The sequence below is a fragment of the Euleptes europaea genome, chromosome 9 (genome assembly GCF_029931775.1).
Source record: "Euleptes europaea isolate rEulEur1 chromosome 9, rEulEur1.hap1, whole genome shotgun sequence".
Classification (NCBI taxonomy): Eukaryota; Metazoa; Chordata; class Lepidosauria; order Squamata; family Sphaerodactylidae; genus Euleptes; species Euleptes europaea.
The window spans coordinates 92304833-92329154 of NC_079320.1; the positions used below are offsets into that span (position 1 = coordinate 92304833).

A 24322-nucleotide genomic window follows, 5' to 3' on the forward strand; every position below is an offset into this window, starting at 1 on the left:
TTCAGGATCTCAGAATGTATCTAGAAAGAAAACAGTGGCATTTTAAAGACTTAAAAATTACATGAGCTTTCCTAGGCAAGAGCATGTACATTAGATATTAATAGTAGGCTATTGTGATGGACACTCACAAAATGGTTTAAAGAAATTGTTAAAAATATTTATGGATCACTAGCCGTGAGTCCTCCATATTCAGAAACAGTTACGTCTGTTACATGCTAGGGACAGATCCAGTGGTGAAGCAGCATTTGTCACACTGTGCAAGTGGAGACGGGCGCTGCGCCGAGTGAACCTCCAGTTTGGTCCAGCAAAGATAACTGTTATAACTCGTGTGGTTCATGGAAGTACAGAGCATGTCTGGTCTTTCTGTCCAGTCCATTGCTGCATGGTCAGAAACTTTTAAAAATACATTTTTTCTATCTAATCTGTGATACCCCTCCCTCCCTAATGCAATCTGCAAGGATTATCGTGAGCATAAATTAGGATGACCTTTTCTATGGTGTCCTGAGCTCCTTGAAGAAAAAGTGGGAGACAAATGTGATAAATAATTTTGCTGCTATCTAAGGCATCGGTGGCTTTTCGGATTTCTAGCCATTTATATGCAGAGGTCATAAATCATCCAGGTAGAACTAACTGGAGTTCTTTCTTTCTGTTTTTGTTCTGGACCTAGAATCATGCCTGTTCCAGATGTCATGTTCTGTGCGCAGCAGATTCACGTGCCGCCTGAACTGCCGAATATTATGAAACAATTTACTAAGGCTGCTATTAGGACTCAGCCACGTGATATACTGCAGTGGTCCTATGGGTGAGTATAAATCCAAAGCCCAATGGCCCTCATCTAGTGGTCTTCACATAAGGCTTTTTCCTGTTGAACAGGTTGATGGATGGACGTGAAAGTTTTGAAAGCCCCAGGTAAATTGCTTGGGGAAAAAGTGGTTCAGATTCCCAAATTGGTAAACAGTGCTGTCCGAACTGATTACTGGATTCATTGGTTCTCCCCATATCCTACTCTGCTATGATTCATAGGATGTGGGGTAGAGGAAGATATATGTAAGGCTTTCCAGCCACCCTGGGCAATTCCCATAAAATCACTCGCTCAGACGACCATCCAGAAGCAGGTAACTTTATTGAGAAGCATCAGGTATAACTAGGCCCTTACACGGTCCGAGCTGCAAGTGCTTACTATTACAAAAGAGCAAAATTATAAACAGTACTACATTGCAGGTGTCAGTTACATGTTTTGGGAACGAAACGATAACAGTACCAGGCTAGGCTAGAGAACAGACATGGAAGCTCGTTAGCAAAATCTTGTGAAAGCCAAGGTCAGGGAGGAGGAGGGAACGGGGAGAGGAGAGTGAGCGGGACATTCCAGCAGAGGCCTACACAGAGCACACTTCAGCTAACGCCTGAACCAATATTCCAGCAAAGGTCAGTTCTGAACCGCCGCTTTTACGGGCAAACAGAAAGAGAAACAGGGCAGTACCTCACAATATAGTAGTGAGAGAAGAGCAGGCCAAGTGAGTGGAAGAGACAGCAGACAACTACGTGGTGTTGTTCCTTATGGCTGTTCCTTCCAGCCAAAGTGATGTTGCTAACCATATACACAACCCACCAGGCTATAAAATCCTGCTGCTAAATGCCAGATCAGAAGAGTTGGTTTTTATATGCCGACTTTCGCTACCATTTAAGGGAGACTCAAACCGGCTTACAATCGCCTTCCCTTCCCCTCCCCATAACAGACACCCTGTGAGGTGAGTGAGGCTGAGAGCTGTGACTAGCCCAAGGTCACCCAGCTGGCTTCGTGTGTAGGAGTGGGGAAACAAATCCAGTTCACCAGATTAGCCTCCGCTGTTCATGTGGAGGAGTGGGAAATCACACCCGGTCGAAGGGGAGACGTGGCGCAGGCGGGCCGCAGTTGCCAGGGCGACCTAAGGGAGGCATCTCCTCTTTCCACCGCCCCCAAAACACTTTCTCAACCCCCCCGTCCCCGCCCCATAGCTTGTCCTTAGTTGAAGGTTACCTGGCGATGAGCATGCTTGCCCTGGAGCCGCTGCCGCCCTCCTGAACCGGCCCGTCCAGCATGCTGACGCAGGCCGGCAGGGGGAAGAAGGCCCGGCCTCCCTCCTGCTGCGCATTGTTCCACGTCTCCAGTTGCCGGGCGAGACACCGAGGCTACAACCCCCAGCCTGGCGGCCTCCTCCTCTGCCTGCTCTCTCCACATGCCCTTTGGCGGCTTTTGCAGGTAGGCTGTCTGGGGAGAGGCGAGGGAGGTCTGGTGCACCTTGCTAGCTCCCTCCCTGAGCGGCGGCATGGGCGATGCGCCCCTCTCCCCCTCCGAAGGCAGCCCTTGGCCTGCTCGCCCTCTCACCCGTGAGGAGGGAAGCCCCTGGCAGGCTCTGACTTGGCCCTGCGCGAGGCTGCCGGCAAGCCACGGAGGGGAACGGGGGGAAGGCCCGGGGCACAGCAGGAAAGCATTTCGTCCCCGGCCGGCCGCCTCTTTCAGCTTGCAGGCCCGGGTTTGAATGCGCCCCACCAAACCCCACCAGAGCCTTCTGTCTGGCATGCAGGGAGCATTCAGGTTTGCAACTGCCCCCCTCGAAGGCCTGGGAGTTGCCTGAGGGGATCGAGGAGAAGGAAGGCGGCGAGGAGAAGGAAGGAGGCGAGGAGGAGCTGCTGCGGGAGCCTGGAGGCCTCGTTGCTGCTGGCCTTGCCGCCCCTGCTGTCATCCCCCGGGCTGGGCTCGGTGCCGCTGCCACTGGCAGGGGCCTTCGAGGGGGCGGCAGGGAAGAGCGCCAACACAACCCCTTCCCCCCCCCACCGTGCGCGTGTCAGCAGGGCTGAAGACTTCGTGCCTCGCACGCACGCGGCTGGCTTCTTCCTCTTCCCTCCTCTCGCCCCCCAACAGCTGACAGGTGGCAGGGAGGCCAGCAGCAACGAGGCGGGGCCTCCTCCAGGCTCCAGCAGCAGCTCCTCGCTGCCTTTCTCCCCCTCGTCCCCCTCAGGCGGCTCCCAAAAGTCCAGCTCCAGGCTGCCGCTGCCATCGTCCTCCTCCTCAGGCGCCTCTCCCCCGGTCGTTTTCACCCGCCTCCTCTTCAGGGCGCTCGCGGAGGGCCAGGCGGCCCCTCAACAGCCGCGCATCCGCCAGAGAAAGGCCTGCCGTCCCCCGCCGTCCTCCCCCTCTCCTTTCTCCCCCCTCTTCTTTCTTCCTTCCTTCCATCCTTTCTTCCCCAGTTCCTTCTCTTTCCTTTCCCAGTTCCTTCCTTCCTCTTTCTTTCTGTCCCTCCCCCACTCTTTCTTCCTTCCATCCTTCCTTCCTTTCATCCTTCCTTCCCCAGTTGCTTCCTTCTCTTTCCTTCCCAGTTCCTTCCTTCCTCTTTTTTCTCTGTCCCTCCCCCACTCTTTCTTCCTTCCTTCCTTCCTTCCTTCCATCCTTCCTCCCTTTCATCCTTTCTTCCCCAGTTCCTTCCTTCTCTTTCCTTTCCCAGTTCTTTCTTTCTTTCTTTCTTTCTTTCTTTCTTTCTTTCTTTCTTTCTTTCTTTCTTTCTTTCTTCCTTCCTTCCTTCCTTCCTTCCTTCCTTCCTTCCTTCCTTCCTTCCTTCCTTCCTTCCTTCCTTCCTTCCTTCCTTCCTTCCTTCCTTCCTTCCTTCCTTTCTCCACCCCTCCCCCTTTTTTACTTCCTTCCTTCCCCAGTTCCTTCATTCTCTTTCCTTTCCCAGTTCCTTTTTTCCTTTCTCCATCCCTCCCACCTCCCTTCCTCTACTAGGGTTGCCAACCTCCAGGTGGTACTATATGCTGAAACAACAATAGTTAAGAAAATTACAGCATAGGCTCAATTTCCAAAAATGTTTTATAATAATGCAAAAAACTCATAGCTCAGCAAGATATATTTATAACTCAGAAACACAAGTATTTTAAAGGTTAATTCACCAGCATAATCAAAAAACCGGTTACCGCACCGGTAATGTGTAGCCCCTGGCCCGTCCCAAAAGTAACATAAAGGGTATGAGACCCACAGTTCTAAATTCAAACGGAATTCAACCGGAATAACTTATTCCAAATCCAAAGGAAATAGTCCAACAAACTTGTTTCAAGAAGAATCGGCATGCAAAGGTAACGTGCGCCGTCAGGGAGGGCAAAATCCAAGAGTTCCAGATAGGAAAATTCCAACAAAACGACACTTCCGGATTTGTGTTCGTTTCGCGTATAAGCTTCATCAGTTGTTAGTGTAATTCCTCTAGCTTCATAAACATTTTTACAGGGTTCATAGACCTCATAAGGGGTTCACAGACCTCTAGAAAATAGTCAGAAAGTTGTCAGAAAAATTATTATTATTAAGCCCAATACTAAAAGATGCAAATCATAATACATGTCATAGACTTAGTTCAAAGGCACTCACCACAAAAGACCAGCAGACCTGACACGTGTCTTACATTCTCTGAAGGCTGGTATACAAATTACATTGGATGGAACTTAAATCACAATTTTCTAATCATTAGTGCTAAGCAGCTGAAACCAATTACCATCTTAAAGAAAACTGGACATATCAAACTCATTATTCAGTCCTGTAGGGGATAGTGTTTTAAATAAGTAAATGTACCTCAATTCCTGTTGATGGAGAATTTTAATAACGTCCTCCTGATGAAAAGGACGTTGTTTATACTGCCAAATTCCAAAAAATAAAATGTCATTGTCAGAGTGTCCATGCTCCAAGTAGTGATTCGTGAGGGGGGCTTCAAGGACCTTAGCGCGTACTCTTGCCCTATGCTCACTGATCCGTATCCTAAGGGGGCGTGTCGTTGAACCAACGTACATTTTTAAACACGGGCAAATAATTGCATAAATAATATTTTTTGAAGAACAGTTGGTAAAGCCCGACAGTGTGTACTTAAAATTAGAGCCAGAGGCACTCACCTCTTTAATGGGTAGACTGAAACGGCATACCGCACAGGCGCCACACTTGTAGTGTCCCCGGATGTTAACTCCTTGTGTATTTATGCCCCGATCAGTTTTTATTAAAAAATTGCGAAGGGACTTGGTTTTTCTTAGTCCAAAAACAGGTTTTTCAGAACAGCCTGGTACGTTGAACAAAACGTGCCAGTGCTTGTATATAATCCGTTTAATTTCATGAGTCATGTGGGTAAATTCTAAAGATGAAAAAATGCCAGTAGTCTTTCTTGCCGGGGACATATTAGGATGTAACAAACTATCTCTACCTTTCTGTTCAACCTTAACCCTTGCCATGTTTAGTGTGTCTTCATCATAACCCCTATCTTTGAGAGTACGGAATAAGTCTTGAGCAGCTGTATCAAAATCCTGAGAAAAGGTAGAATTCCTCCTAATTCTGAGAAGTTGGCTAAACGGAAGATTCCGTCTCAAATGTAAGGGATGGTGGGAGGAGAAGTGCAACCCCGCACCCACGTCAGTCGGCTTCCGATATGGTTTGACTGCAATTGTGTTCTTATGGGTCCTAAAGACCACCACATCAAGGAAAGGGATCTCCTGTTTATCCATATGACCGGTGAATTTTAAATGGGGACTTAAAGAATTGAGACATTCTAATATTGACTCATAAGAAGATTCAGAGTCAATGATGCAGAACAGATCATCTATAAACCTGAAGTATTTAATAACATGATTAGTATACAGCTGTGATTTAAGTTCCATCCAATGTAATTTGTATACCAGCCTTCAGAGAATGTAAGACACGTGTCAGGTCTGCTGGTCTTTTGTGGTGAGTGCCTTTGAACTAAGTCTATGACATGTATTATGATTTGCATCTTTTAGTATTGGGCTTAATAATAATAATTTTTCTGACAACTTTCTGACTATTTTCTAGAGGTCTGTGAACCCCTTATGAGGTCTATGAACCCTGTAAAAATGTTTATGAAGCTAGAGGAATTACACTAACAACTGATGAAGCTTATACGCGAAACGAACACAAATCCGGAAGTGTCGTTTTGTTGGAATTTTCCTATCTGGAACTCTTGGATTTTGCCCTCCCTGATGGCGCACGTTACCTTTGCATGCCGATTCTTCTTGAAACAAGTTTGTTGGACTATTTCCTTTGGATTTGGAATAAGTTATTCCGGTTGAATTCCGTTTGAATTTAGAACTGTGGGTCTCATACCCTTTATGTTACTTTTGGGACGGGCCAGGGGCTACACATTACCGGTGCGGTAACCGGTTTTTTGATTATGCTGGTGAATTAACCTTTAAAATACTTGTGTTTCTGAGTTATAAATATATCTTGCTGAGCTATGAGTTTTTTGCATTATTATAAAACATTTTTGGAAATTGAGCCTATGCTGTAATTTTCTTAACCTCCAGGTGGTGGCTGGAGACCTGGCAACCCTAGCATCTCCCCCCAGTGTACCTATAGTTTAATTAAGACTTAAAACTTTGGTTAAAGTTTATTAAATTAATAAACAGTGTACCTACCTATATAGTTTAAATTTAAGAAATTTGGCTCTCAAAAGAAATCTCAATCGTTGTAGTGTTGATATTTGGCTCTTTTGACTAATGAGTTTGCACTACACCATGCTGGCTCTCACACAGACAGAGGCAAAACAGCAGCCGACCAGGATTTAATCCTGGACAAGGGGGCTGACCTGGCATGTATCACTGAGACTTGGCTGGGGGGAGGGGTTAACCTCTTCCAGTTGTGCCCTGCAAGGTACTTGGTGATACGTCAACATAGGTCTGGCGGGTTGGGAGGTGTTGTTGTTGGAGTCTATAAGGATTCTGCTCCCCGAGCACATTGCCCATCCAGGATGCTACCGGTTTTTAGGCTGTTTACCTAACGTTGGGATGGAGAGACAGGACTGGAATTGTGAGTATACTGCCCATCTTGCTGCCTAACATTCTCTCTACCTGAGCTGACACAGCAGCTTTCAGGGGTGGTGTTGAGGACCCTTGGGCTGGTTGTCCTAGGGGACTTGAATGTTCATCCTGAGGTTGTCCTAGACATTGCAGGTCACATTCTTGATCTAGTCTTTCGTTCTGGGCGGGAGGAATGTAATCTGAGGGTGAAGGAATTGATTATGGTTACCGTATTTTTCGCTCCATAGGACGCACCGCTCCATAAGACGCACCTAGTTTTTAGAGGAGGAAAACAAGAAAAAATCTTGTTTTCCTCCTCTAAAAACTTGTCTTATGGAGCGAATGCCGGCTGGGCATGTGCGCGTCGGGACGGCGCGAGCCTGCGTTCCCCGCCCCGACGGCCAGGTGGGAGGCAGGCAGGGCGCACAGAGCCAGCTCGCATCGTTCCAGCGTGCCCAGCCGGCTCTGTGCGCCCCACCCGCCTGCCAGCTGGCCGTCGAGGCAGGGAAAGCCGGCTCGCGCTGGAACGCACCAAGCCGGCTGGGCGCCCTGGAACGGGACGCACAGAGCCGGCTCGCGTCATTCCAGCGTGCCCAGCCTGCTCTGTGCGCACATTCGCGCCATAAGACGCACAGACATTTCCCCTCAAATTTGAGGAGGGAAAAAGTGCGTCTTATGGAGCGAAAAATATGGTATTTGTCATAGATGAATTACTACGTGCTTGGGTATAGACTTACAGGGAAACCAGGACACTGCAGGGATGGGGGATTTATTAAGATGATCTGCTCCCTGAGCCAGGTGGATCCCAGTGGCTTTCTGATGGCTCTTAGCATTTTCCTGTTGATATGGTTGGTGTTCCTATTGATGCTCTGGTTGACTTCAGGGATGAGGAAATTACCCAGGTAGATGACACAATGGCTTCCAGGCATCCTCTCTCAGGTGTTAGAGCCCAGGTAGCCTCCTGGTTTACTGAGAGGCTGCAGGCGATGAAAAGACAAGGGACATGGCTAGAGCAACAGTTGAGGAAGACTTGGGCCAAATCCAACAGGATATGGTTGGTGTTCCTGTTGATGCTCTGGTTGACATCAGGGATGAGGAAATTACCCAGGTAGATGACACAATGGCTTCCAGGCATCCTCTCTCAGGTATTAGAGCCCAGGTAGCCTCCTGGTTTACTGAGAGGCTGCAGGCGATGAAAAGACAAGGGACACGGCTAGAGCAACAGTTGAGGAAGACTTGGGCCAAATCCAACAGGACGTGGACAAAAACTCATTTTAAAGCACACTCCAAGGTGGTGATGGCAGCAGAAAAGCAACACATTTCTGCCACCATTGTGTCTGCTCAAGAGGTCCCCAACCTTTTTGAGCTTGCAGGCCATCTTCTGGTCACTAGATGTGGGGTGGGGGGGAGGTAGTTGTGAATTTCCTGCATTTTGCAGGGGATTGGACTTGATGACCCTGGTTGTCCCTTCCAACTCTATAATTCTAGACAACTCCAGGCCTTCCTGGATGAGGCAAATTGCTTAGGTCCCTTCCAGTCTGGTTTCAGGCCTAGTTGTGGCACTGAAACAACTTTGGTCACCCTGGAGGATGACTTTCACTGGGAGATGGAGCGCATCTCTCTTGGTTGTCCCAGACTTCTTAGTGGCTTTTGATTCCATTCGTCATGGCATCCCCGTGGAGTGCCTGTCTGGTCTGGAGTGGGGAGGCACTGTTCTGCAGTGGTTCCTGCTGTACCTGGAGGGCAGGTTTCAAAAGGTCATGCTGGAGGACTGCTGTCCAGTCCCTTGGCCTTTGGACTGTGAGAACACAAGAACATAGGAAGAGCCCTGCTGGATCAGATCAGTGGTCCATCTAGTGCAGCATCCTGTCTCACACAGTGGCTAACTTGTTCCTCTGGAGGTCCAACAACTGGGCGTAGCGGCCGAGGCCCTTCCCTGATGCTGCCTCCTGGCCACTAGTCTTTAGAGGTTGACTGCCTCGGAATGTGGAGTTGCCCTTTAGTGACCACTGATGGACCTCTCTTCCATGAATCTGCCTAATCACCTGGATTGTCAGGATTGTTTGTTTTCAGTACTTGTCATCATGTATATAAGGTTGTATATAAGGATGTAGTGGTGTGGTAACCAGATCTGTAACCTGAATCCCGAGTGGAGTTGGGAATGTGGAGCTGCGTGTGTGTGTAGGGGGAGGGTATGACGAATTCACACAGCAAAACAGAAGAGCAACCTTGAGGAGAGATAAGCCTCCACCTGGACCTAAGGGGGATGGGAACTTGGCCGGCTATAACTGGACACCACTGGAATGTATGCTCATTAAAGTCTTTATGCTGTTCCAAGAGCCATGAGTTTTTTGAATGTCCTGTGGAAATACAATAAATCCTTGGTTACTTCTGAACAAATACTGAGTGCCTGGAATTATTGGAGTATTGTCGGGACAATGAGAAACCTCACATGGATAAGTAGGGGGCAGCGATGGCCAGGAGTGCCTTCGACCAGCTTCAATTAGTTAGCCAGCTGCGGCCTTTCCTGGGCAGAAAAGATCAGGCCAGTGTGGCGCATGCCCCTGTTACATCTAGATTAGATTACTGCAGTGCGCTCTTTTTGAGGCTGCATTTGAGTGTTCACAAACTTCAGTTGGTCAAGATGTTGACGGGAGTGGGTCGTAAGGACCATATAACCCCAGTCTTGACCCACCTTCATTGGCTTCCAGTTTGTTTCCGGGCACAAGTCGAGGTCCTGGTTTTGACCTTCAAAACCCTATATGGTTTGGGACCAACGTACCTGAAGGATCATGAATTGAGAAGTGTTCACTAAGGTCTATCCAGCCCTTATAGACATAGAAGTCCTTAAGACTTCTCTCAGACTAAGGTCTGACACAGAGTTCTTCTCTCAGACTAAGGTCTTACACAGAACTCTTTAACATTTACACAGCTGTAAGCTTACACATAACTACACATAGCTTTAAGCTTTGCATAGCTTTCTAGTTCTGACAAAACTGGAGATGGTATGCACACACACATAGATCTCCCTGATCTTCACATAGACCAGAGGATTTTCATAGGCTAAAAACACTCAGAGATTTCTCTATGGTTTCATGAACTTAGTCCTGGCATGGACTGAAAATATGCCTCAAAGGCTCATAACCCCAGCTCTTACATAAACTCATGGAATCAGAGATTTCTCTAACCTTTGCATACAACAAAGATACTCAAAGGCTAAAATAACATAGAAGACCTAAAAGGTCTATTCATCAACATGGAGTGGTAACTTTTCAGATCTCTCTAGTCCTGCTGTACTGGGGAGGTTCATAACTGACATGATTGGGTAAAGTAGGCCTGCTTATTATTATGATAGTCTAGATACTTTGAATTAAGATACTTTTTAACTAAACCAGACTTTATGTACTGAACTAACCATTTTTACAAGATTTCTGTAACTTATATTTTCTGAATGAAATATTATTACTGTTTTAAGGTTTGATACTCTCATATAGAGGCACAGAGATTGCTTAAGATTGCTTGCAACATGAACATGTTTGAGACTTATAATGTCTGAACTTGTATAACGTTTAAAGACTTTGTAACCATCTACATGCATATACTACATTATGTAAAATAAACTGTACATACATTTATGTCCATTTTCATAATTTATTGGAGCACTTCAAGCTTACTTCAGTAAGAAGCATTGAGTCCTGCTTATTAGGTGTCTAACTGAATGAGATAACATACTTCTTCTCAGGAAGGGGTCAATTCTAAGAGCATAGGTGTCAGGTTCTCCAGCCAACCTGGGCAATTTCCAAAAAGCCACTCGCTCAGACAGTCAAATCAGAAGCAGGTGAACTTTATTGAAGAAGCAACAGGAACAGCTAAGGCAACTTGCAGGTTCAAAGTTGCTAATGACGAGCCAGACTACAAGGCATAACTCAAAGCACGATTACATCACAGGTGCAGTTTCCAACGGCCTGGGAAATGAATAGATAACGGTGCTTGGCAGGAAGGAGGGAGAAGGAGCCTAAACATGGTACTGCTCGTTAGCCGCTCAAGGCCAGGGCAAAGTGAGGGATCTGCACCTCAATGGAGACCCGCCCGAATAATCACTGATCTGATACCGGGTCCCGCAAGACAATGCCGGGAGCCCAGGAAGATCAGCCAGTTAACGCACGCGTTTATTTCCTGTATGCGTTGTCTTGAGTCTTTACCGGTAGTTAACTTCTGTATTGTTTCTTTGTTTCTAAAACCCAATCAACCCCATTGTATTTACCCTATATATGTACCGATATTTCCCCATGTCTGTATTCTAGCCTTAAGTCTCTATGACCTGCTGAACTCGCTGTCTTTCTGAAATAAACTTTTAACTCGCTGCAACGTCTGGAGTGAAGTTCCTTTGCAAGAGACGCAACGTGTTGCTGAGGCCTGACAAACGCACAGACCCGTGACATTGTAATAATAGGAGATCTCCAGCTAGTACCTGGAGGTTAAACCTGAATCAATTGGTACGTGTGCTGAACAAACACTAGTTATAGAGAAATACAGCACCCAGCTCAATTAGTAAAGTTTTATAAACGTAAATAACCGAAAAGAAGGTAGCAGAACATTCAAAATTGAGGACTAAGGAGAGTATACAACTATCAAAGTATTCAAAATAATTTCCTAACCATGCTAATAAGCTGCATCTAGCAACAAGGACAAAAATACAACACAAGTGCCTGGTTACCTCACCAGTCACACTGAAGTGAAAATGCAACACAAGTGCCTGGTTGTCTCACCATTCAGCACAAACTGAAAATGCATAACCAAAATTCAAATCCAAAGTCCAAGATCCAAAGTCCAGTGTCAAAGTCCAATCCAGGGTCCAAAGTCCATATGCATTCAAAGGTTCAAATTTCAAAATGACACCTCCAGATTTGTGTACGTTTCGCCAAGCAGTAGCTTCTTCAGTTGATTTGCTCAATTGGTGAACATGTATCATTCATAAGGGGGTACAAAGACCTCTGTAAAAACATAAACATTTCCAACAGAACCATAGAATATAGTAACAATTTCCCATAGAATACAGTGACCCTCAAATAATTCATACATACCGTTGACCAGCAGACCCATAGGGCTCTAGACTATCTCTGAGAGCTGGTGCCGATAGCTCAAGACACATGATTAAATCCTGATCAACCCAGCTGATTTACATCAGGAGGAAAAGAGAATTTTTAAAGTGGAAGTTCTAAAGTTCTAAAAAAGGTTTTTTAGAGGAAGCTAGTGAGATCAAACTCACTATTCAGACTTCAGGAGATAGTGTTTTAAATAGATATATGAACTTCATTTCATGTCTGTGTAGGATTTTAGCAATATCTTCATGATGAAATCTTCGCAGCTTGTACTGCCAAAGTGCAAAGAAAAGTAAATCCGAGTCCTAATGTCCCTTCTGTAAAAAAAATGGCTAGTAAGCGGTGCCTCCAGGGTCCTAGAGCATATCCTCGCTCTGTGTTTGCCAATACGTAGCTTTAATTGGCGACACGTTGAACCGATGTACATTAAAAAACAGGGGCAAATAATTGCATAAATAACGTTTTTGGATGCACAGTTAGTGAATTGTAATGAGCGGGGCTCCACTTCTCATCACATCATCTGCTTCACTCACGGCATAATTTACCCTACAGTCAACTTAGATTAAAACGAAATACCACCTTTCAGCGAGACTTCATAGACGTAGCCCAGGATTTGAATAATTACTTGGCAGAGGATATGATCCACCTTTGATCTCTAATGCCATGTCTAAAGTGGCATTGAAGGATCGAGGAACCTTGATCCACCCCCAAACTGATAACACATTGAAACCTTCTAGGATTTATGCCTCTTTTGAATACAACCATTTTACCCACGAACTCCAGAAAATCATCCGCCGACACTGGCACATTTTGTACAACATATCAGGGTGCTCTGAGCCCCCGATTTTTGGCCTCAGAAAAACCAAGTCTTCGCGGAACATTCTTGTAAAAACCGACAGGTTACCCAGTCGGGAAGGGGTTAACATCTCTGGACATCATAAATGTGGTGCATGCACATTCTGTCCTTTTAGTTTGCCTATCAAGGAAGTAAGCGTGTCGAGTTCTAACTTTAAATACACATTACAACAATTCACTAACTGAACCTTTGAATGCATATGGACTTTGGACCCTGGATTGGACTTTGACACTGGACTTTGGATCTTGGACTTTGGATTTGAATTTTGGTTATGCATTTTCGGTTTGTGCTGAATGGTGAGACAACCAGGCACTTGTGTTGCATTTTCAGTTCAGTGCAACTGGTGAGGTAACCAGGCACTTTGTCCTGCGACTGGACCGTTCCCAGGCGTCGCGGACTCGGCCCCCACCCCGCCGCTCACCTGGGGCCTGGGAGGGCGGGAGGCGGCTCGTTCCCGGGTGGCGCAGGCTCGGCCCCCACCCCGCCATTCACCTGGGGCCCAGGAGGGCCGGGAGGCAGCTCGTTCCTGGGCGGCGCAGGCTCGGCCCCCACCCCGCTGCTCACCAGGGGCCCAGGAGGGCCGGGAGGCGGCTCGTTCCCGGGCGGCGCAGGCTCGGCTCCCACCCTGCCGCTCACCGGGGTCCCGGGAGGGCTTGGAGGTGGCTTGTTCCCGGGCGGCACAGGCTCGGCCCCCACCCCGCCACTCACCTGGGGCCCGGGAGGGCCGGGAGGCTCCCCTGTCACACCGGAGCCAGGGAAGGCCAGCGGGAATGGGCGGAGGAAGAGGCAGGAGGGGGAGAAGCCCGGAGAAGAGGCCAGGCAGGAGAATTCTGGCGGCCTTAAGCCCCAGGAGCCGGCTCGGCGTGGCGTCTCCTCAAAAGACCCTCCTCTTTCCCCTACAGGCCGACGAGCGCGAGGAAGTCCCTGGGAAAGCCCGGGGGAGTCACACCCACTGGAGGCAGGTGGGACCCCGGCCCGCGATGGATCGCCAGAGGGTCGGGCGTTGGGAGCCGCACCTGGCGGCCCACTGAACCACGGCAGGGTGAGAGTCGGGCGGGGGGCGGGGTTACCAGGGGGCTCCTCCAGCAGGCTGGTCCCGGAAGGAAAGGGAAAACCCCGGCCCATATAGGCTCGGAAGGGCAGAGCCAAGGGGGGGGGGAACGCTTAAAAGGGGGTTGTGGGGTGGAGGCCGAGGAGGATGGCTGGCTAGGACGGGCTAGTTGTCTGTAGCCCAGAACCCTGGCGGACTCAGACGGGGAGGCGAGCTCAGACTCCCTGGCTGAGTGGTCTGAGGCCGAGGAAACTCCTCAACCCCGAATAGACGCACAAGACCCTGCCCTCGGCTCCGCGCTTCCTAGCCTGGGGCGCGACACACTTGTGTTGTATTTTTGTCCTTGTTGCTAGATGCAGCTTATTAGCATGGTTAGGAAATTATTTGGAATACTTTGATAGTTGTATACTCTCCTTAGTCTTCCTCAATTTTGAATGTTCTGCTACCTTTTCGGTTATTTACATTTATAAAACTTTACTAATTGAGCTGGGTGCTGTATTTCCCTTTAACTAGTACCTGGAGGTCGGCAACCCTACTGATACATGATGAGGCTACTTTGTCAGGTCAGGCTGAGGACTTCAGTGCAGTGGGAGATTTTCCCTCCTTCATCGCTCCTCACAGGTAGCCATCCATCTTTGTGGCCATCCATTGGGGTTATGGGGGGGGGGGTTAGAGAGTGACATCTGCTGATGTAGTCCCTGAAGAATGGTTGCAAAGGTGGGAACTTTTCAGCCATCCTTAGGCAAGCTGAAATGATCTGCAATATTTTGTTACAAGTCCCCACCGGTTGAAAGAGATTGCCGTTATATGTACATGGGGTATAAAAAGATTTTGGTCTTAAGATCACAAGCTGCTTTTGAAAAGCTTAAATTTCACATATAATTTTAAACGGTGTTTTTCCATTTGTGTTACCATAGATATTTCTCTGCTCTATCAAAAGGAGAGCCTCTTCCCGTGAAGGATCGAGTTGAAATGCAGGTAGCCACACAGAAAAATGATACTGGTCTGACACCGGGGCTCCTTAAAGTTTTGCATAAACAGGTAAATGTTGCTGCAGAGTGTTTCATCAGTATTAATCGAAATGTCTTCTTGGTTTCTCAAAAACTGCTTAAACCTAGACAGAACAATATGCAGGTTTTTGAATAACAAATGTATGTTTTTTTGAGAAATAACTTTTTCATGCTGCTTTTCTGTGTTTCATATATGGATGTGGATATGTCTTTAAAGCTATCTAAAAAGGAAACTCTGAGTCTACAAGAACTGCAGACAAAATGGAAAAACTTGTGCTTGCCAGTAGAACAGCTGCACTATCTCTTACGACTGGACCACTTTGGGGACGAAGTGCCGTGGATTAAATTCTTTGCCCTTGGGTGCAGCGCGCTTTGTGGGGTATGTAGGCTTGTGTCATAGTGTTCCTTTACACCTAATAAAATTGTTGTGTACTGAAACTGGAAATGTTAGGGTAGAAGAGCAAACATTCACAAATACACATCTGATTTTTAATTTCTTCAGAAACAAACCAATATCAGTGTTTCCGCTGCATCTCTGTTACGGTATTTTGCTAGTAAAATAACACATGCTGTAGAACAGTTTGAGTTTCAAAGGAAAGAATATAGAATATGCTGCATTTATGTGCAGAGAGTCCTCAGCTTATTTATTTATTTATATCCTGCCTTGTGCTTTTTAACTTCTGAGGCATTAGAAACAGCGATCTGACTTTTCTCTACTGGGTTTCCGCTGCCACTAGAGGCATCTGCCTCACCAATTTCCACTGTATCTTTCTTTCTTTAAAAAAAAAAATTACATTTTTCCCCCAACACTACACATGCTCACATTTAAACCTAAACATAAAAAACAAATTAAATAAATCAATTACATTATATTGGAGCTTACTTGAAATTATCCTTCAATTATTAACTTCTTTAACTTCTCTATCTCATCATTATATCATTATATCATATCATATATTTACTGTTCTTAAACATTATTACTTAGATTTTATCTGCTATTTCTTAGCTATATAATTAAAACATATTCAATTTTTCATTAAATTCAGAAATGAATTAAGTATTAATGATTTTAACTTTGCCATAGTTGCATAATCGTTTAATTTGTTTATCCATTCATTCAAATCTGGACATTCCTCTGCTTTTCACTTTCTGTATATACTACTCTTGCCACTGTCACCATATACTTAAATAATTCATTATAAATTTTTGGCATATTGTTTGGCAATATATTTAATAACATATTTTTGGATCCAACAGAAACGTAACTTTCAATATTTTTGGCATTTCATCATATATCATTATCCAATATTTTCATGCCTTCTCATAAGTCCACTACATATGATAAAAACTTGTATCTGTACTTGGGCATTTCCAACATTACCCACTAAAATCTTTGTTAGCCTTTGCTGTATCTTTAGGAGTAATGTAACATCTAAAAACATTTTTATACCAGTTCTCTCTCAGTGTTTGGCATTCCGTGAACTTAGACCTCATCAGCCGGCACCAGCTTATCCTCATTGGCCAAGGGAACCTCCAGGGGCCCAGCTGGTGGGGGAATAGCAGCAGCCGCAGGCAGGGAGGTGGGGAAGACACCCCCCCCCCCAGCATAGGCCCTGGGGAACAAGAGTCTGCAACCCAGCCGAGTAGGGTTGTCTGGATATTTTGAGGGTCGAGCCTGAGGAGGGTGGGGTTTGAGGGACGGGAGAGGCTTCAGTGGAGTATAATGCCGTAGAGTTTCAATTGAGTTTATCTTGATTGCAGTTACTTATCTCTCTTTTGGATGATGCTTTCAAATTGTTGAGCGAGTCAAACATTACAAATAATCTAACCAGAAAGTGCACCTGTGAAGGAAAAAGGGAGTGAACTCTGTAGATTGTGACATGTGGGATCACACACATGTTTATTTCTTTGCATAGACTTGTGAGAATACATAGACAGCCAGTTATTATGGCTTCCCAATACAGGCAGAGCAATCCTGAGGCGCACATGCACCGTGGGGGCTGGCTGCGACAAAACTATGTCACCTCTAGTGAGGTCACTGTAGAGAGCCAGCACAGTGTAGTGGTTAAGAGCAGCAGACTCTAATCTGGAGAGCCGGGTTCAATTCCCTACGCCTCCACACGAAGCCTTCTGGGTCACAGTTCTCTCAGCCCACATGGAGGCAGGCGATGGCAAACCACCTCCGAATGTCTCTTGCCTTGAAAACCCTATGGGGTCACCATAAGTCAGCTGCAACTTGACACTGCACACACACAGCCCGCTTGGGTTTGTTTATATGGCAACTGGCAGGAAAAAAGAGCTCTGATGCCCTTGGAGAGGGATGATGTGGAAACCACACAATGAGCCGAGCCCCATTGTCTTTCTGCCGGTTGTAGGGGATCTGCACCACCCCATGACACTATTCCCTGCAGCCGTTGCCACGCATGGCCCCACGTGGACCACGCCACTCGCACCACCCACACAGCAATGCCACAAGGCAGACAGGGTTGAACTATGTTCCATTGAGCCTTTGTGCCCTTTCCAAATCCCCTCCCAATCAATGTTAATCGTCAGCATGACTTTGTTCTGAGTAGACCCGTTCCTCTCTAACTGTAAGCTCCTGACCCTTCGAACCAGAAATCACCACAGAGTCGTATAGAATCCAAGCAGATGGCTTTTACTGGTCAAAAAGGCAATACAGTGCATACAGGGAACTATGGCAGCTATGAGAGTCTTACTAGCCGAACGATAATATAAGGCAGTAAATGGCGGGAGATTATACAACATCAGCATACCCAGACAGAGTCAACTTTCCCAGGAGCAGTATTCCCAGGCCTTGGTATGTGTGGTCGGCCTTGAGGCTAGACAGTACAGTACCGACACAGAAACAATACTGAAACCGAGATAGCAGCCTGACATCCTGCTCCCCTTAAGGCCCCCTCCCAGTCTGCAAGGGGGATGGCCTGTCCGGGTAGGCAGTGTGAAAGGCATCGATTAGTTTGGGGGCGGAGACATCTCGTGCGCGAACCCACTCGTCGTAGGCAGGGGGAAGTGTTTCCAACGGACCAAATACTGTAGGTTGCCATGGTGAACACGGGAGTCAAGGATTTTGGAGACTTCGAAGTGCTCTTCCCCCCCCACCATAATGGGCTGTTCGGGGGGCGGATCGGGATGCCATTGTGGAGAGGCCGTATGGGGCTTCAGGAGGCTAATGTGGAAAACGGGATGCACACGCCTCAGGGTTTTCGGGAGAGCTAATTCCACCGTGACAGGATTTATGACCCGTGTGATCGGGAAAGGGCCAATGAATTTAGCATTGAGTTTAAGGCACGGACGGGTGGAACGTAGGTTTTTGGTGGAAAGATAGACCAATTTACCCACTCGCAGTTCGCCCCCGGGGGAACGATGTTTATCAGCTTGTGCTTTGTATTTGCGCTTGGCTCGGTCGAGATTGCTAACGAGCCAAGGCCAAGTGGTACGGAGGGTGTGTGCCCAGGAAGCAACGTCAGGATCTCCCTCCCCCTCCACATTATTTTTGGGCGTAACAGGACCGAAATCCTGTCCATATACTGCATAGAATGGGCTAAAACCTGTAGATTGATGTACAGCATTATTGTAGGCATATTCTGCAAAAGGTAACAGTTCTACCCAGTTATCTTGGTGGTAGTTTACATAACAGCGTAAATAACATTCAAGGACAGCATTTACACGTTCAGTTTGACCATCGGTTTGAGGATGGTATGCAGTAGACAATCCTTGTTCAACCCCCACCAACTTGAGGAATGCTTTCCAAAACTTGGAAACAAAGCCACTGCCGCGGTCACAGATTATTTTGCGCGGAAACGAATGTAATTTGAAGATATGTGTAACGAAGAGGCGGGCCATTTTTTGAGCAGAGGGGATCCCTGCGCATGGAACTAAATGGATTTGCTTGGAAAACAAATCAGTAACAACCCATAACACAGTTTTTCCCCCGCTGAGAGGGAGATCAGTCATAAAGTCCATAGCAATCACTTCCCATGGTCTGGTGGGTGTTTCTAGAGGTTGCAGTAGCCCCGGGGGTTTGCCTTGTGATCGCTTCACTGTGGCGCAAACAGGGCAGCTGCGAATAAAAGAGTCAACGTCGGAACGCATTCCCCCCCACCAAAATTGTCTGCGCAATAAGTGGAGAGTTTTTAGGAATCCAAAGTGTCCAGCTGTTTTTACTCCATGAGCTAAGTGTAAGACGTCTTTTCGAAGTGCCTTGGGTACATACAATTTAGAGTCTTTGTACCATGAGCCTCCCTGTTCTATTACCCCAGGGGGTAGGGTGTGAGTGGAGCGTTCAGAGAGGCAGTGGTTCCGAAGGGTATTTAAAAAGGATTCGGAGATGGGAACCTTGGCGGGAACCCCCCCCCCCCGGCTATAGTAGTCTTAGGACCAACTATGGGGGTAGTGCTTACGTGCGGTGGTGCGCAGATTGTAGGCGGTAGGGCAGCCGGTGGGGTTGGAGGAGTGGAATCGTCGGTTCGTTGTTGTTGCGAGGGCGGTTGGGTAGCCGCTCGGGTTGGAGGTGCTGGAGAACTGGGTCTGGGGTGCTGTTGCTGAGATCGAGTTTGCACGGCCAGTACAGGAAGGGTTCCCCTTTGCGTAGGGGTGAACAGAGAGTCAGTTGGTCTCTCGAGTTTTACCGGGTATTGTGGCAACCGGGAGAGGGCATCTGCGAGAACGTTTTGTTTCCCAGGAACATGCTTTAGGACGAAACGAAACTGAGCGAAGAATTCAGCCCAACGTTGTTGTTTTGCTGATAGTTTATGGGACCCCGTGAGGGCAGCTAGATTCTTGTGACCGGTCCAAACCTCGAAGGGGATATTGGACCCCTCTAAGAATTGTCTCCATAGAGTGAGGGCATGGTGAACGGCCGCTGCCTCTTTTTCCCAAATGGGCCAGTTCAATTGTGCGTGCGCAAATTTTCTCGAAAAGTAAGCGCACGGGTGAAGGAGGCCATCCGGACCTTTCTGGAGGAGGGCCCCTCCCATAGCTACATCGGAGGCATCGACTTGCACAATAAACATTTGGTTTGGGTCCGGGTGCTGTAGTACGGGTTCGGATGTGAAGAGGCGTTTGAGAGCCACAAACGCGGCTTGGCATTGATCAGTCCACAGGATTTTTGCGGAGGGTAAGGTAGCTGTGTTTGCTTTCCCTTTGGTTTTTAGTAGATCAGTAATGGGTAGGGCCACTTGGGCGAAGTTAGGAATGAATCCTCGATAAAAGTTTGCAAATCCCAAAAACTGTTGCACTTGCTTGCGGTTGGTGGGAGGAGTCCAATCGAGAACGGCTTGGACTTTGACAGGGTCCATGCGAAGACCTTGGTGGGAGATTATGTATCCTAAAAATGTGAGCTGGCTTTGATGAAACTCGCATTTAGCCAGTTTTGCAAAGAGTTGGTGGTCGCGCAGGCGCTGTAGAACTTCTCGGACTAGAGTTACATGCTCTTCCATGGTTTTTGAATAAATAAGAATGTCGTCTAAGTAAACCACCACCCCGCGATACAGCAAGTCATGAAGTATTTCGTTGATGAGTTGCATAAAGACCCCCGGGGCCCCTTTCAATCCGAACGGCATCACGAGGAATTCATACATACCGAAACAGCTAGAGAAGGCAGTGAGGTGCTCATCTCCTTCGCGGATGCGGACTCGGTAGTAGGCTTCCACCAAGTCCAACTTGGAGAACACCCGGCCCTCCTGTAACTGTCCCAAAATATCAGATATTAATGGGATAGGATAGGCGTTGGTTTGGGTAACCGCATTGAGTTTTCTGAAGTCAATGCATAAACGAAGGTCGCCCTCTTTTTTCCGGACAAAAAACGCGGGGGCCGAGTTTGGGGCATTCGATGGGCGAATGAACCCTCTGGCGAGGTTTTTGTCAAGGAAGTCCCGGAGAACAGTGCGCTCGGAAGCGCTCATAGGGTAAATCTTACTTTTGGTTAATGTGCAGTCCTTGACCACCTCAATTGTACAGTCTGAGGCCCGGTGGGGGGGTAAGGTATCACATTCTTTAAGGTCGAAGACATCCGCAAAGTCTCGATATACATTAGGTAGGACTGGAAGTGCTGGGACATCGGAGGCCAATGCTGGTACGGGCGGATATAACAGTGCAAAGTTCTGCCGGTGCTGATTGCACATGGGGCTGCCGAAGGAGATAGTGTTTGTTTCCCAGTTAATACTGGGACTATGTCCTTTAATCCAGTTAATACCCAAGACCACTTCAAAACGGATAGGGGCTATAGTGAAGTCTATTTGCTCCCAGTGGGAGCCAATTCCCATTGCTACCCCTATGGTGCGGTGATCAACTGGACCCCCCTGGAAATGGCTCCCGTCCATTTGGGCAAATTGGACGGGGGCGGGTAAAGCCTCAGATTCGGCTCTGAGTGCAGCAAAAGTGGCTTCGCTTATGAGAGTGCGACAGCAACCGGAGTCGATTAGTGCTTTGACGGGTAGTTGTGGGCCACCGTTAATGTGTTGTAAAACTGCATCCACGTAGACGGTGGAGTCCACTTCTTTGATTTTGGTAGGAGCATTCGGTTTAACAGGAGGATCCTGAGAGGTCTGTGGAGACGCTCCATTCACCACAGACCGGAGCCGTTTTTTGACAAGTCGAGGGGAGATTCCAGGTTTAAGGCTAGAGAATTCCAAGGATTTTCCTCATCCGAAGAGGGAAAGTTGTCCCCCAATGGGGCACTTGTAATCCGAGACCCGGCGGGGTCGTTGGTAGTAGGCAGGGAGGCTGGGTCTCCGGCATGGAGTGCAGAGGGTGTGGGTCTTCCCGGAGCTGCGCTGCGGGTGGCCGCGGTGCCTCTGCGTGGTGGACGACCTCTGGCGCGGGTCGTCGTGCTGGGACGAAATAATTCATGGCGGTGCGGGCAAACAGCTGCAAAGTGGCCCATTTCTCCGCAAGTAAGACAGGCACCTCTCTGAAATCGGACTTCACGTTCCTGGGGCGGACGTGGAGGATTTCGTGGGACGGGCGGTGGTGCCTTGGATTGCGGCTTTTGGGTGCCTTTTTCCTTGTGCTTTTGACGGACTAGGGAAATGAAGCGTCGGCGGCTTTCCACTTCCTCGGCCAATAGAATCCAGTCTTCAAGGGTATCGGGATCGCCCCGCATGTATGACCAGTTCAGAACGTCAGGGTGCAAGGCTTCCCTGAAATGATGAATTAGAGTGGTTTCGGGCCAGCCTACAATTTTGCTTGCCAGTCGTTGAAATTCATCGGCAAATTCTCGAACTGTAGCAGAGCCTTGTTTTAGTTGTAAGAGTTCCGTTTTGGCTCTTTCCCCCAGGAAGGGGTCTTCAAACCTCCTTCTTAGAGCAGTCATGAAGTTGTTGAGGGAACGAATAGCTCGAGAGCGGGTGTCAAACTGGAGGACCATCCAGTCAGCTGCTTTACCTGTCAGAAGGGAAGCTACATAACGCACCCGGCTATCTTCCGTGGGGAAAAGTTGTCCTTGTTCTCGCATATAACTGTCCACTTGATGCAAGAAACAAGGCAAAGTCTCGAGAGATCCGTCGTACGTAGTCCTCAATTTAAGTTGCTTCCAAGGGCCGGGCGCAGGTTGGCCCGGTTGCACGGGTGGTCCGGGCGGAGGAACAACGGGAGCTCCGGGAGGCAAGGGTGGAGCAGGCACATTAGCGGGTGGTTGGGGTGGCTGGATGGGCACCCCCTGACCCGGTATCGGAACAGGCTGTGCTTGGGCTATCAGGGTTTGTTGTAATTGCCTGTTATCCTGAAGCATACGTTCCATTAGTTCTTGGAGTTGATCAACACGGTCGGAGAGCTCCCGATTCTGGGCTCGTAAGAGGTGAACCTCCTCACTTGGGCCACCAGTGAGATGAGGTTTACTGGTCCGGAAGCTCGTGGCCCATTGAGAGCTATCTCCATAAAGATCCTCGTCTTCAGACTCTCCTGAGTCTAGACGTCGGTCAGCCAAACGGCGTGCGCGTTGGGTCGCGCGCGACGGGACAAACGCCGGGGGAAAAGACAGACCTGATAGCCCTTGTACAGTGCCCTTGGGGCGCGTATCCATTCTCGCCCGATCCCTAACCCTTGCTGCTGCCGCCTTGGCTGCGTCAGCAGCCTCTCTCTCTCTGGCGACCTTAGCCGCTTCGGTGGCATCCTTATCCGCAAGAACTTTGGCGTTCTCAAGTCTTAGGGCAGCCTCCGCCGTAATGCGCGGTAAAAGTTCTGTTTCCAGGAGTGAGAGTATGGGGTCGGATTCCCCGCCCAGCAAGGGTTGTATTCGAACCGCCAGTGCAGGTGCATCGGCTCCAAAAGTCGAGGTCAAAGCTTGAGCCAAGGTGGCGACCGGGGTGTCCTTTGTACATTCCACAAGGAGAAGAGCGGTGCGAATAGCGACTCGCTTGGCTTCAGCCTGACAGCTGGCCGCATCCGGGATCAGGGAAAAACCCTCCGGCGGGGCTCCTGCCATGGTAGAACTAGAGGAAAGAGTCTCTCGAGACATAAGATTATCCAAAAGTCCAGTTAGTACTTGTAAATCCTCAGTTGCCAACCAGTTGCCAATCGTCCAGTACTTGATCCAAGTCCTGAAGATCTAAACGAGTATCAGTATCCTCCGACGTCAACATCCAGAGAGTCCCTTTAAGAGATTGCCACTGCTCCTGTACCAGTCCCCTCAAGCGGCAAACCTCTAGGGTAGTTCTGAAGAGTTCAGCGACTATGTCCTGTAACAGGGTGGGATCCTTCCGAGAGGAATCCAGGATCGTAGGTCACTCGGAGAGCTTCTCAGCTCCCACCCAAGCGGCAGGCGAACCCCCCTGGGTTCCAGCCTGACTAGTAGTACAATAAAGAAGATGATAGATAGCTGCCATAATGTAAGCTCCTGACCCTTCGAACCAGAAATCACCACAGAGTCGTATAGAATCCAAGCAGATGGCTTTTACTGGTCAAAAAGGCAATACAGTGCATACAGGGAACTATGGCAGCTATGAGAGTCTTACTAGCCGAACGATAATATAAGGCAGTAAATGGCGGGAGATTATACAACATCAGCATACCCAGACAGAGTCAACTTTCCCAGGAGCAGTATTCCCAGGCCTTGGTATGTGTGGTCGGCCTTGAGGCTAGACAGTACAGTACCGACACAGAAACAATACTGAAACCGAGATAGCAGCCTGACACTAACGCATCCCTGGTCTGGAAAACCCAGCTGATTGTTTGATGAGCTACCTGCACACCCTGCAGGCTCTCCATTCATGGAGTTTGTGATCAGCTGGGAGTTCACAGTTCAGGGGGTAGAAAAGAGCAAGAGTCCAGTAACACCTTCAAGACTAACAAAATTTCTAGCACAGTATGAGCTTTTGTGAGTCACAGCTCACTTCTTAAAATACAGCTAGAATGTGAGTCCATCTGTCCTTAGGTAGAGAAGAGTGAATTCAGACTCCCAATGGAAATAGTATGTAAATGTTTGTAGCAAGTAAATGCCAGTAGCAGGCATGGTTGGATTAGATGTCTT

General features: G+C 48.0%; 1 protein-coding gene across 1 annotated transcript in view; it reads left to right on the forward strand.

The window, feature by feature from the left end:
- The first annotated feature begins 671 nt into the window (after positions 1–671).
- ROPN1L (rhophilin associated tail protein 1 like) overlaps positions 672–24322 on the forward strand; it is a 42238-nt gene continuing 18587 nt past the window's right edge. Inside the window, exons 1-3 of the mRNA XM_056855670.1 lie at positions 672–802; positions 14743–14866; positions 15053–15214. Coding sequence (XP_056711648.1) covers positions 672–802; positions 14743–14866; positions 15053–15214 — 417 coding nt within the window. The remainder of the gene's footprint in view (positions 803–14742; positions 14867–15052; positions 15215–24322) is intronic.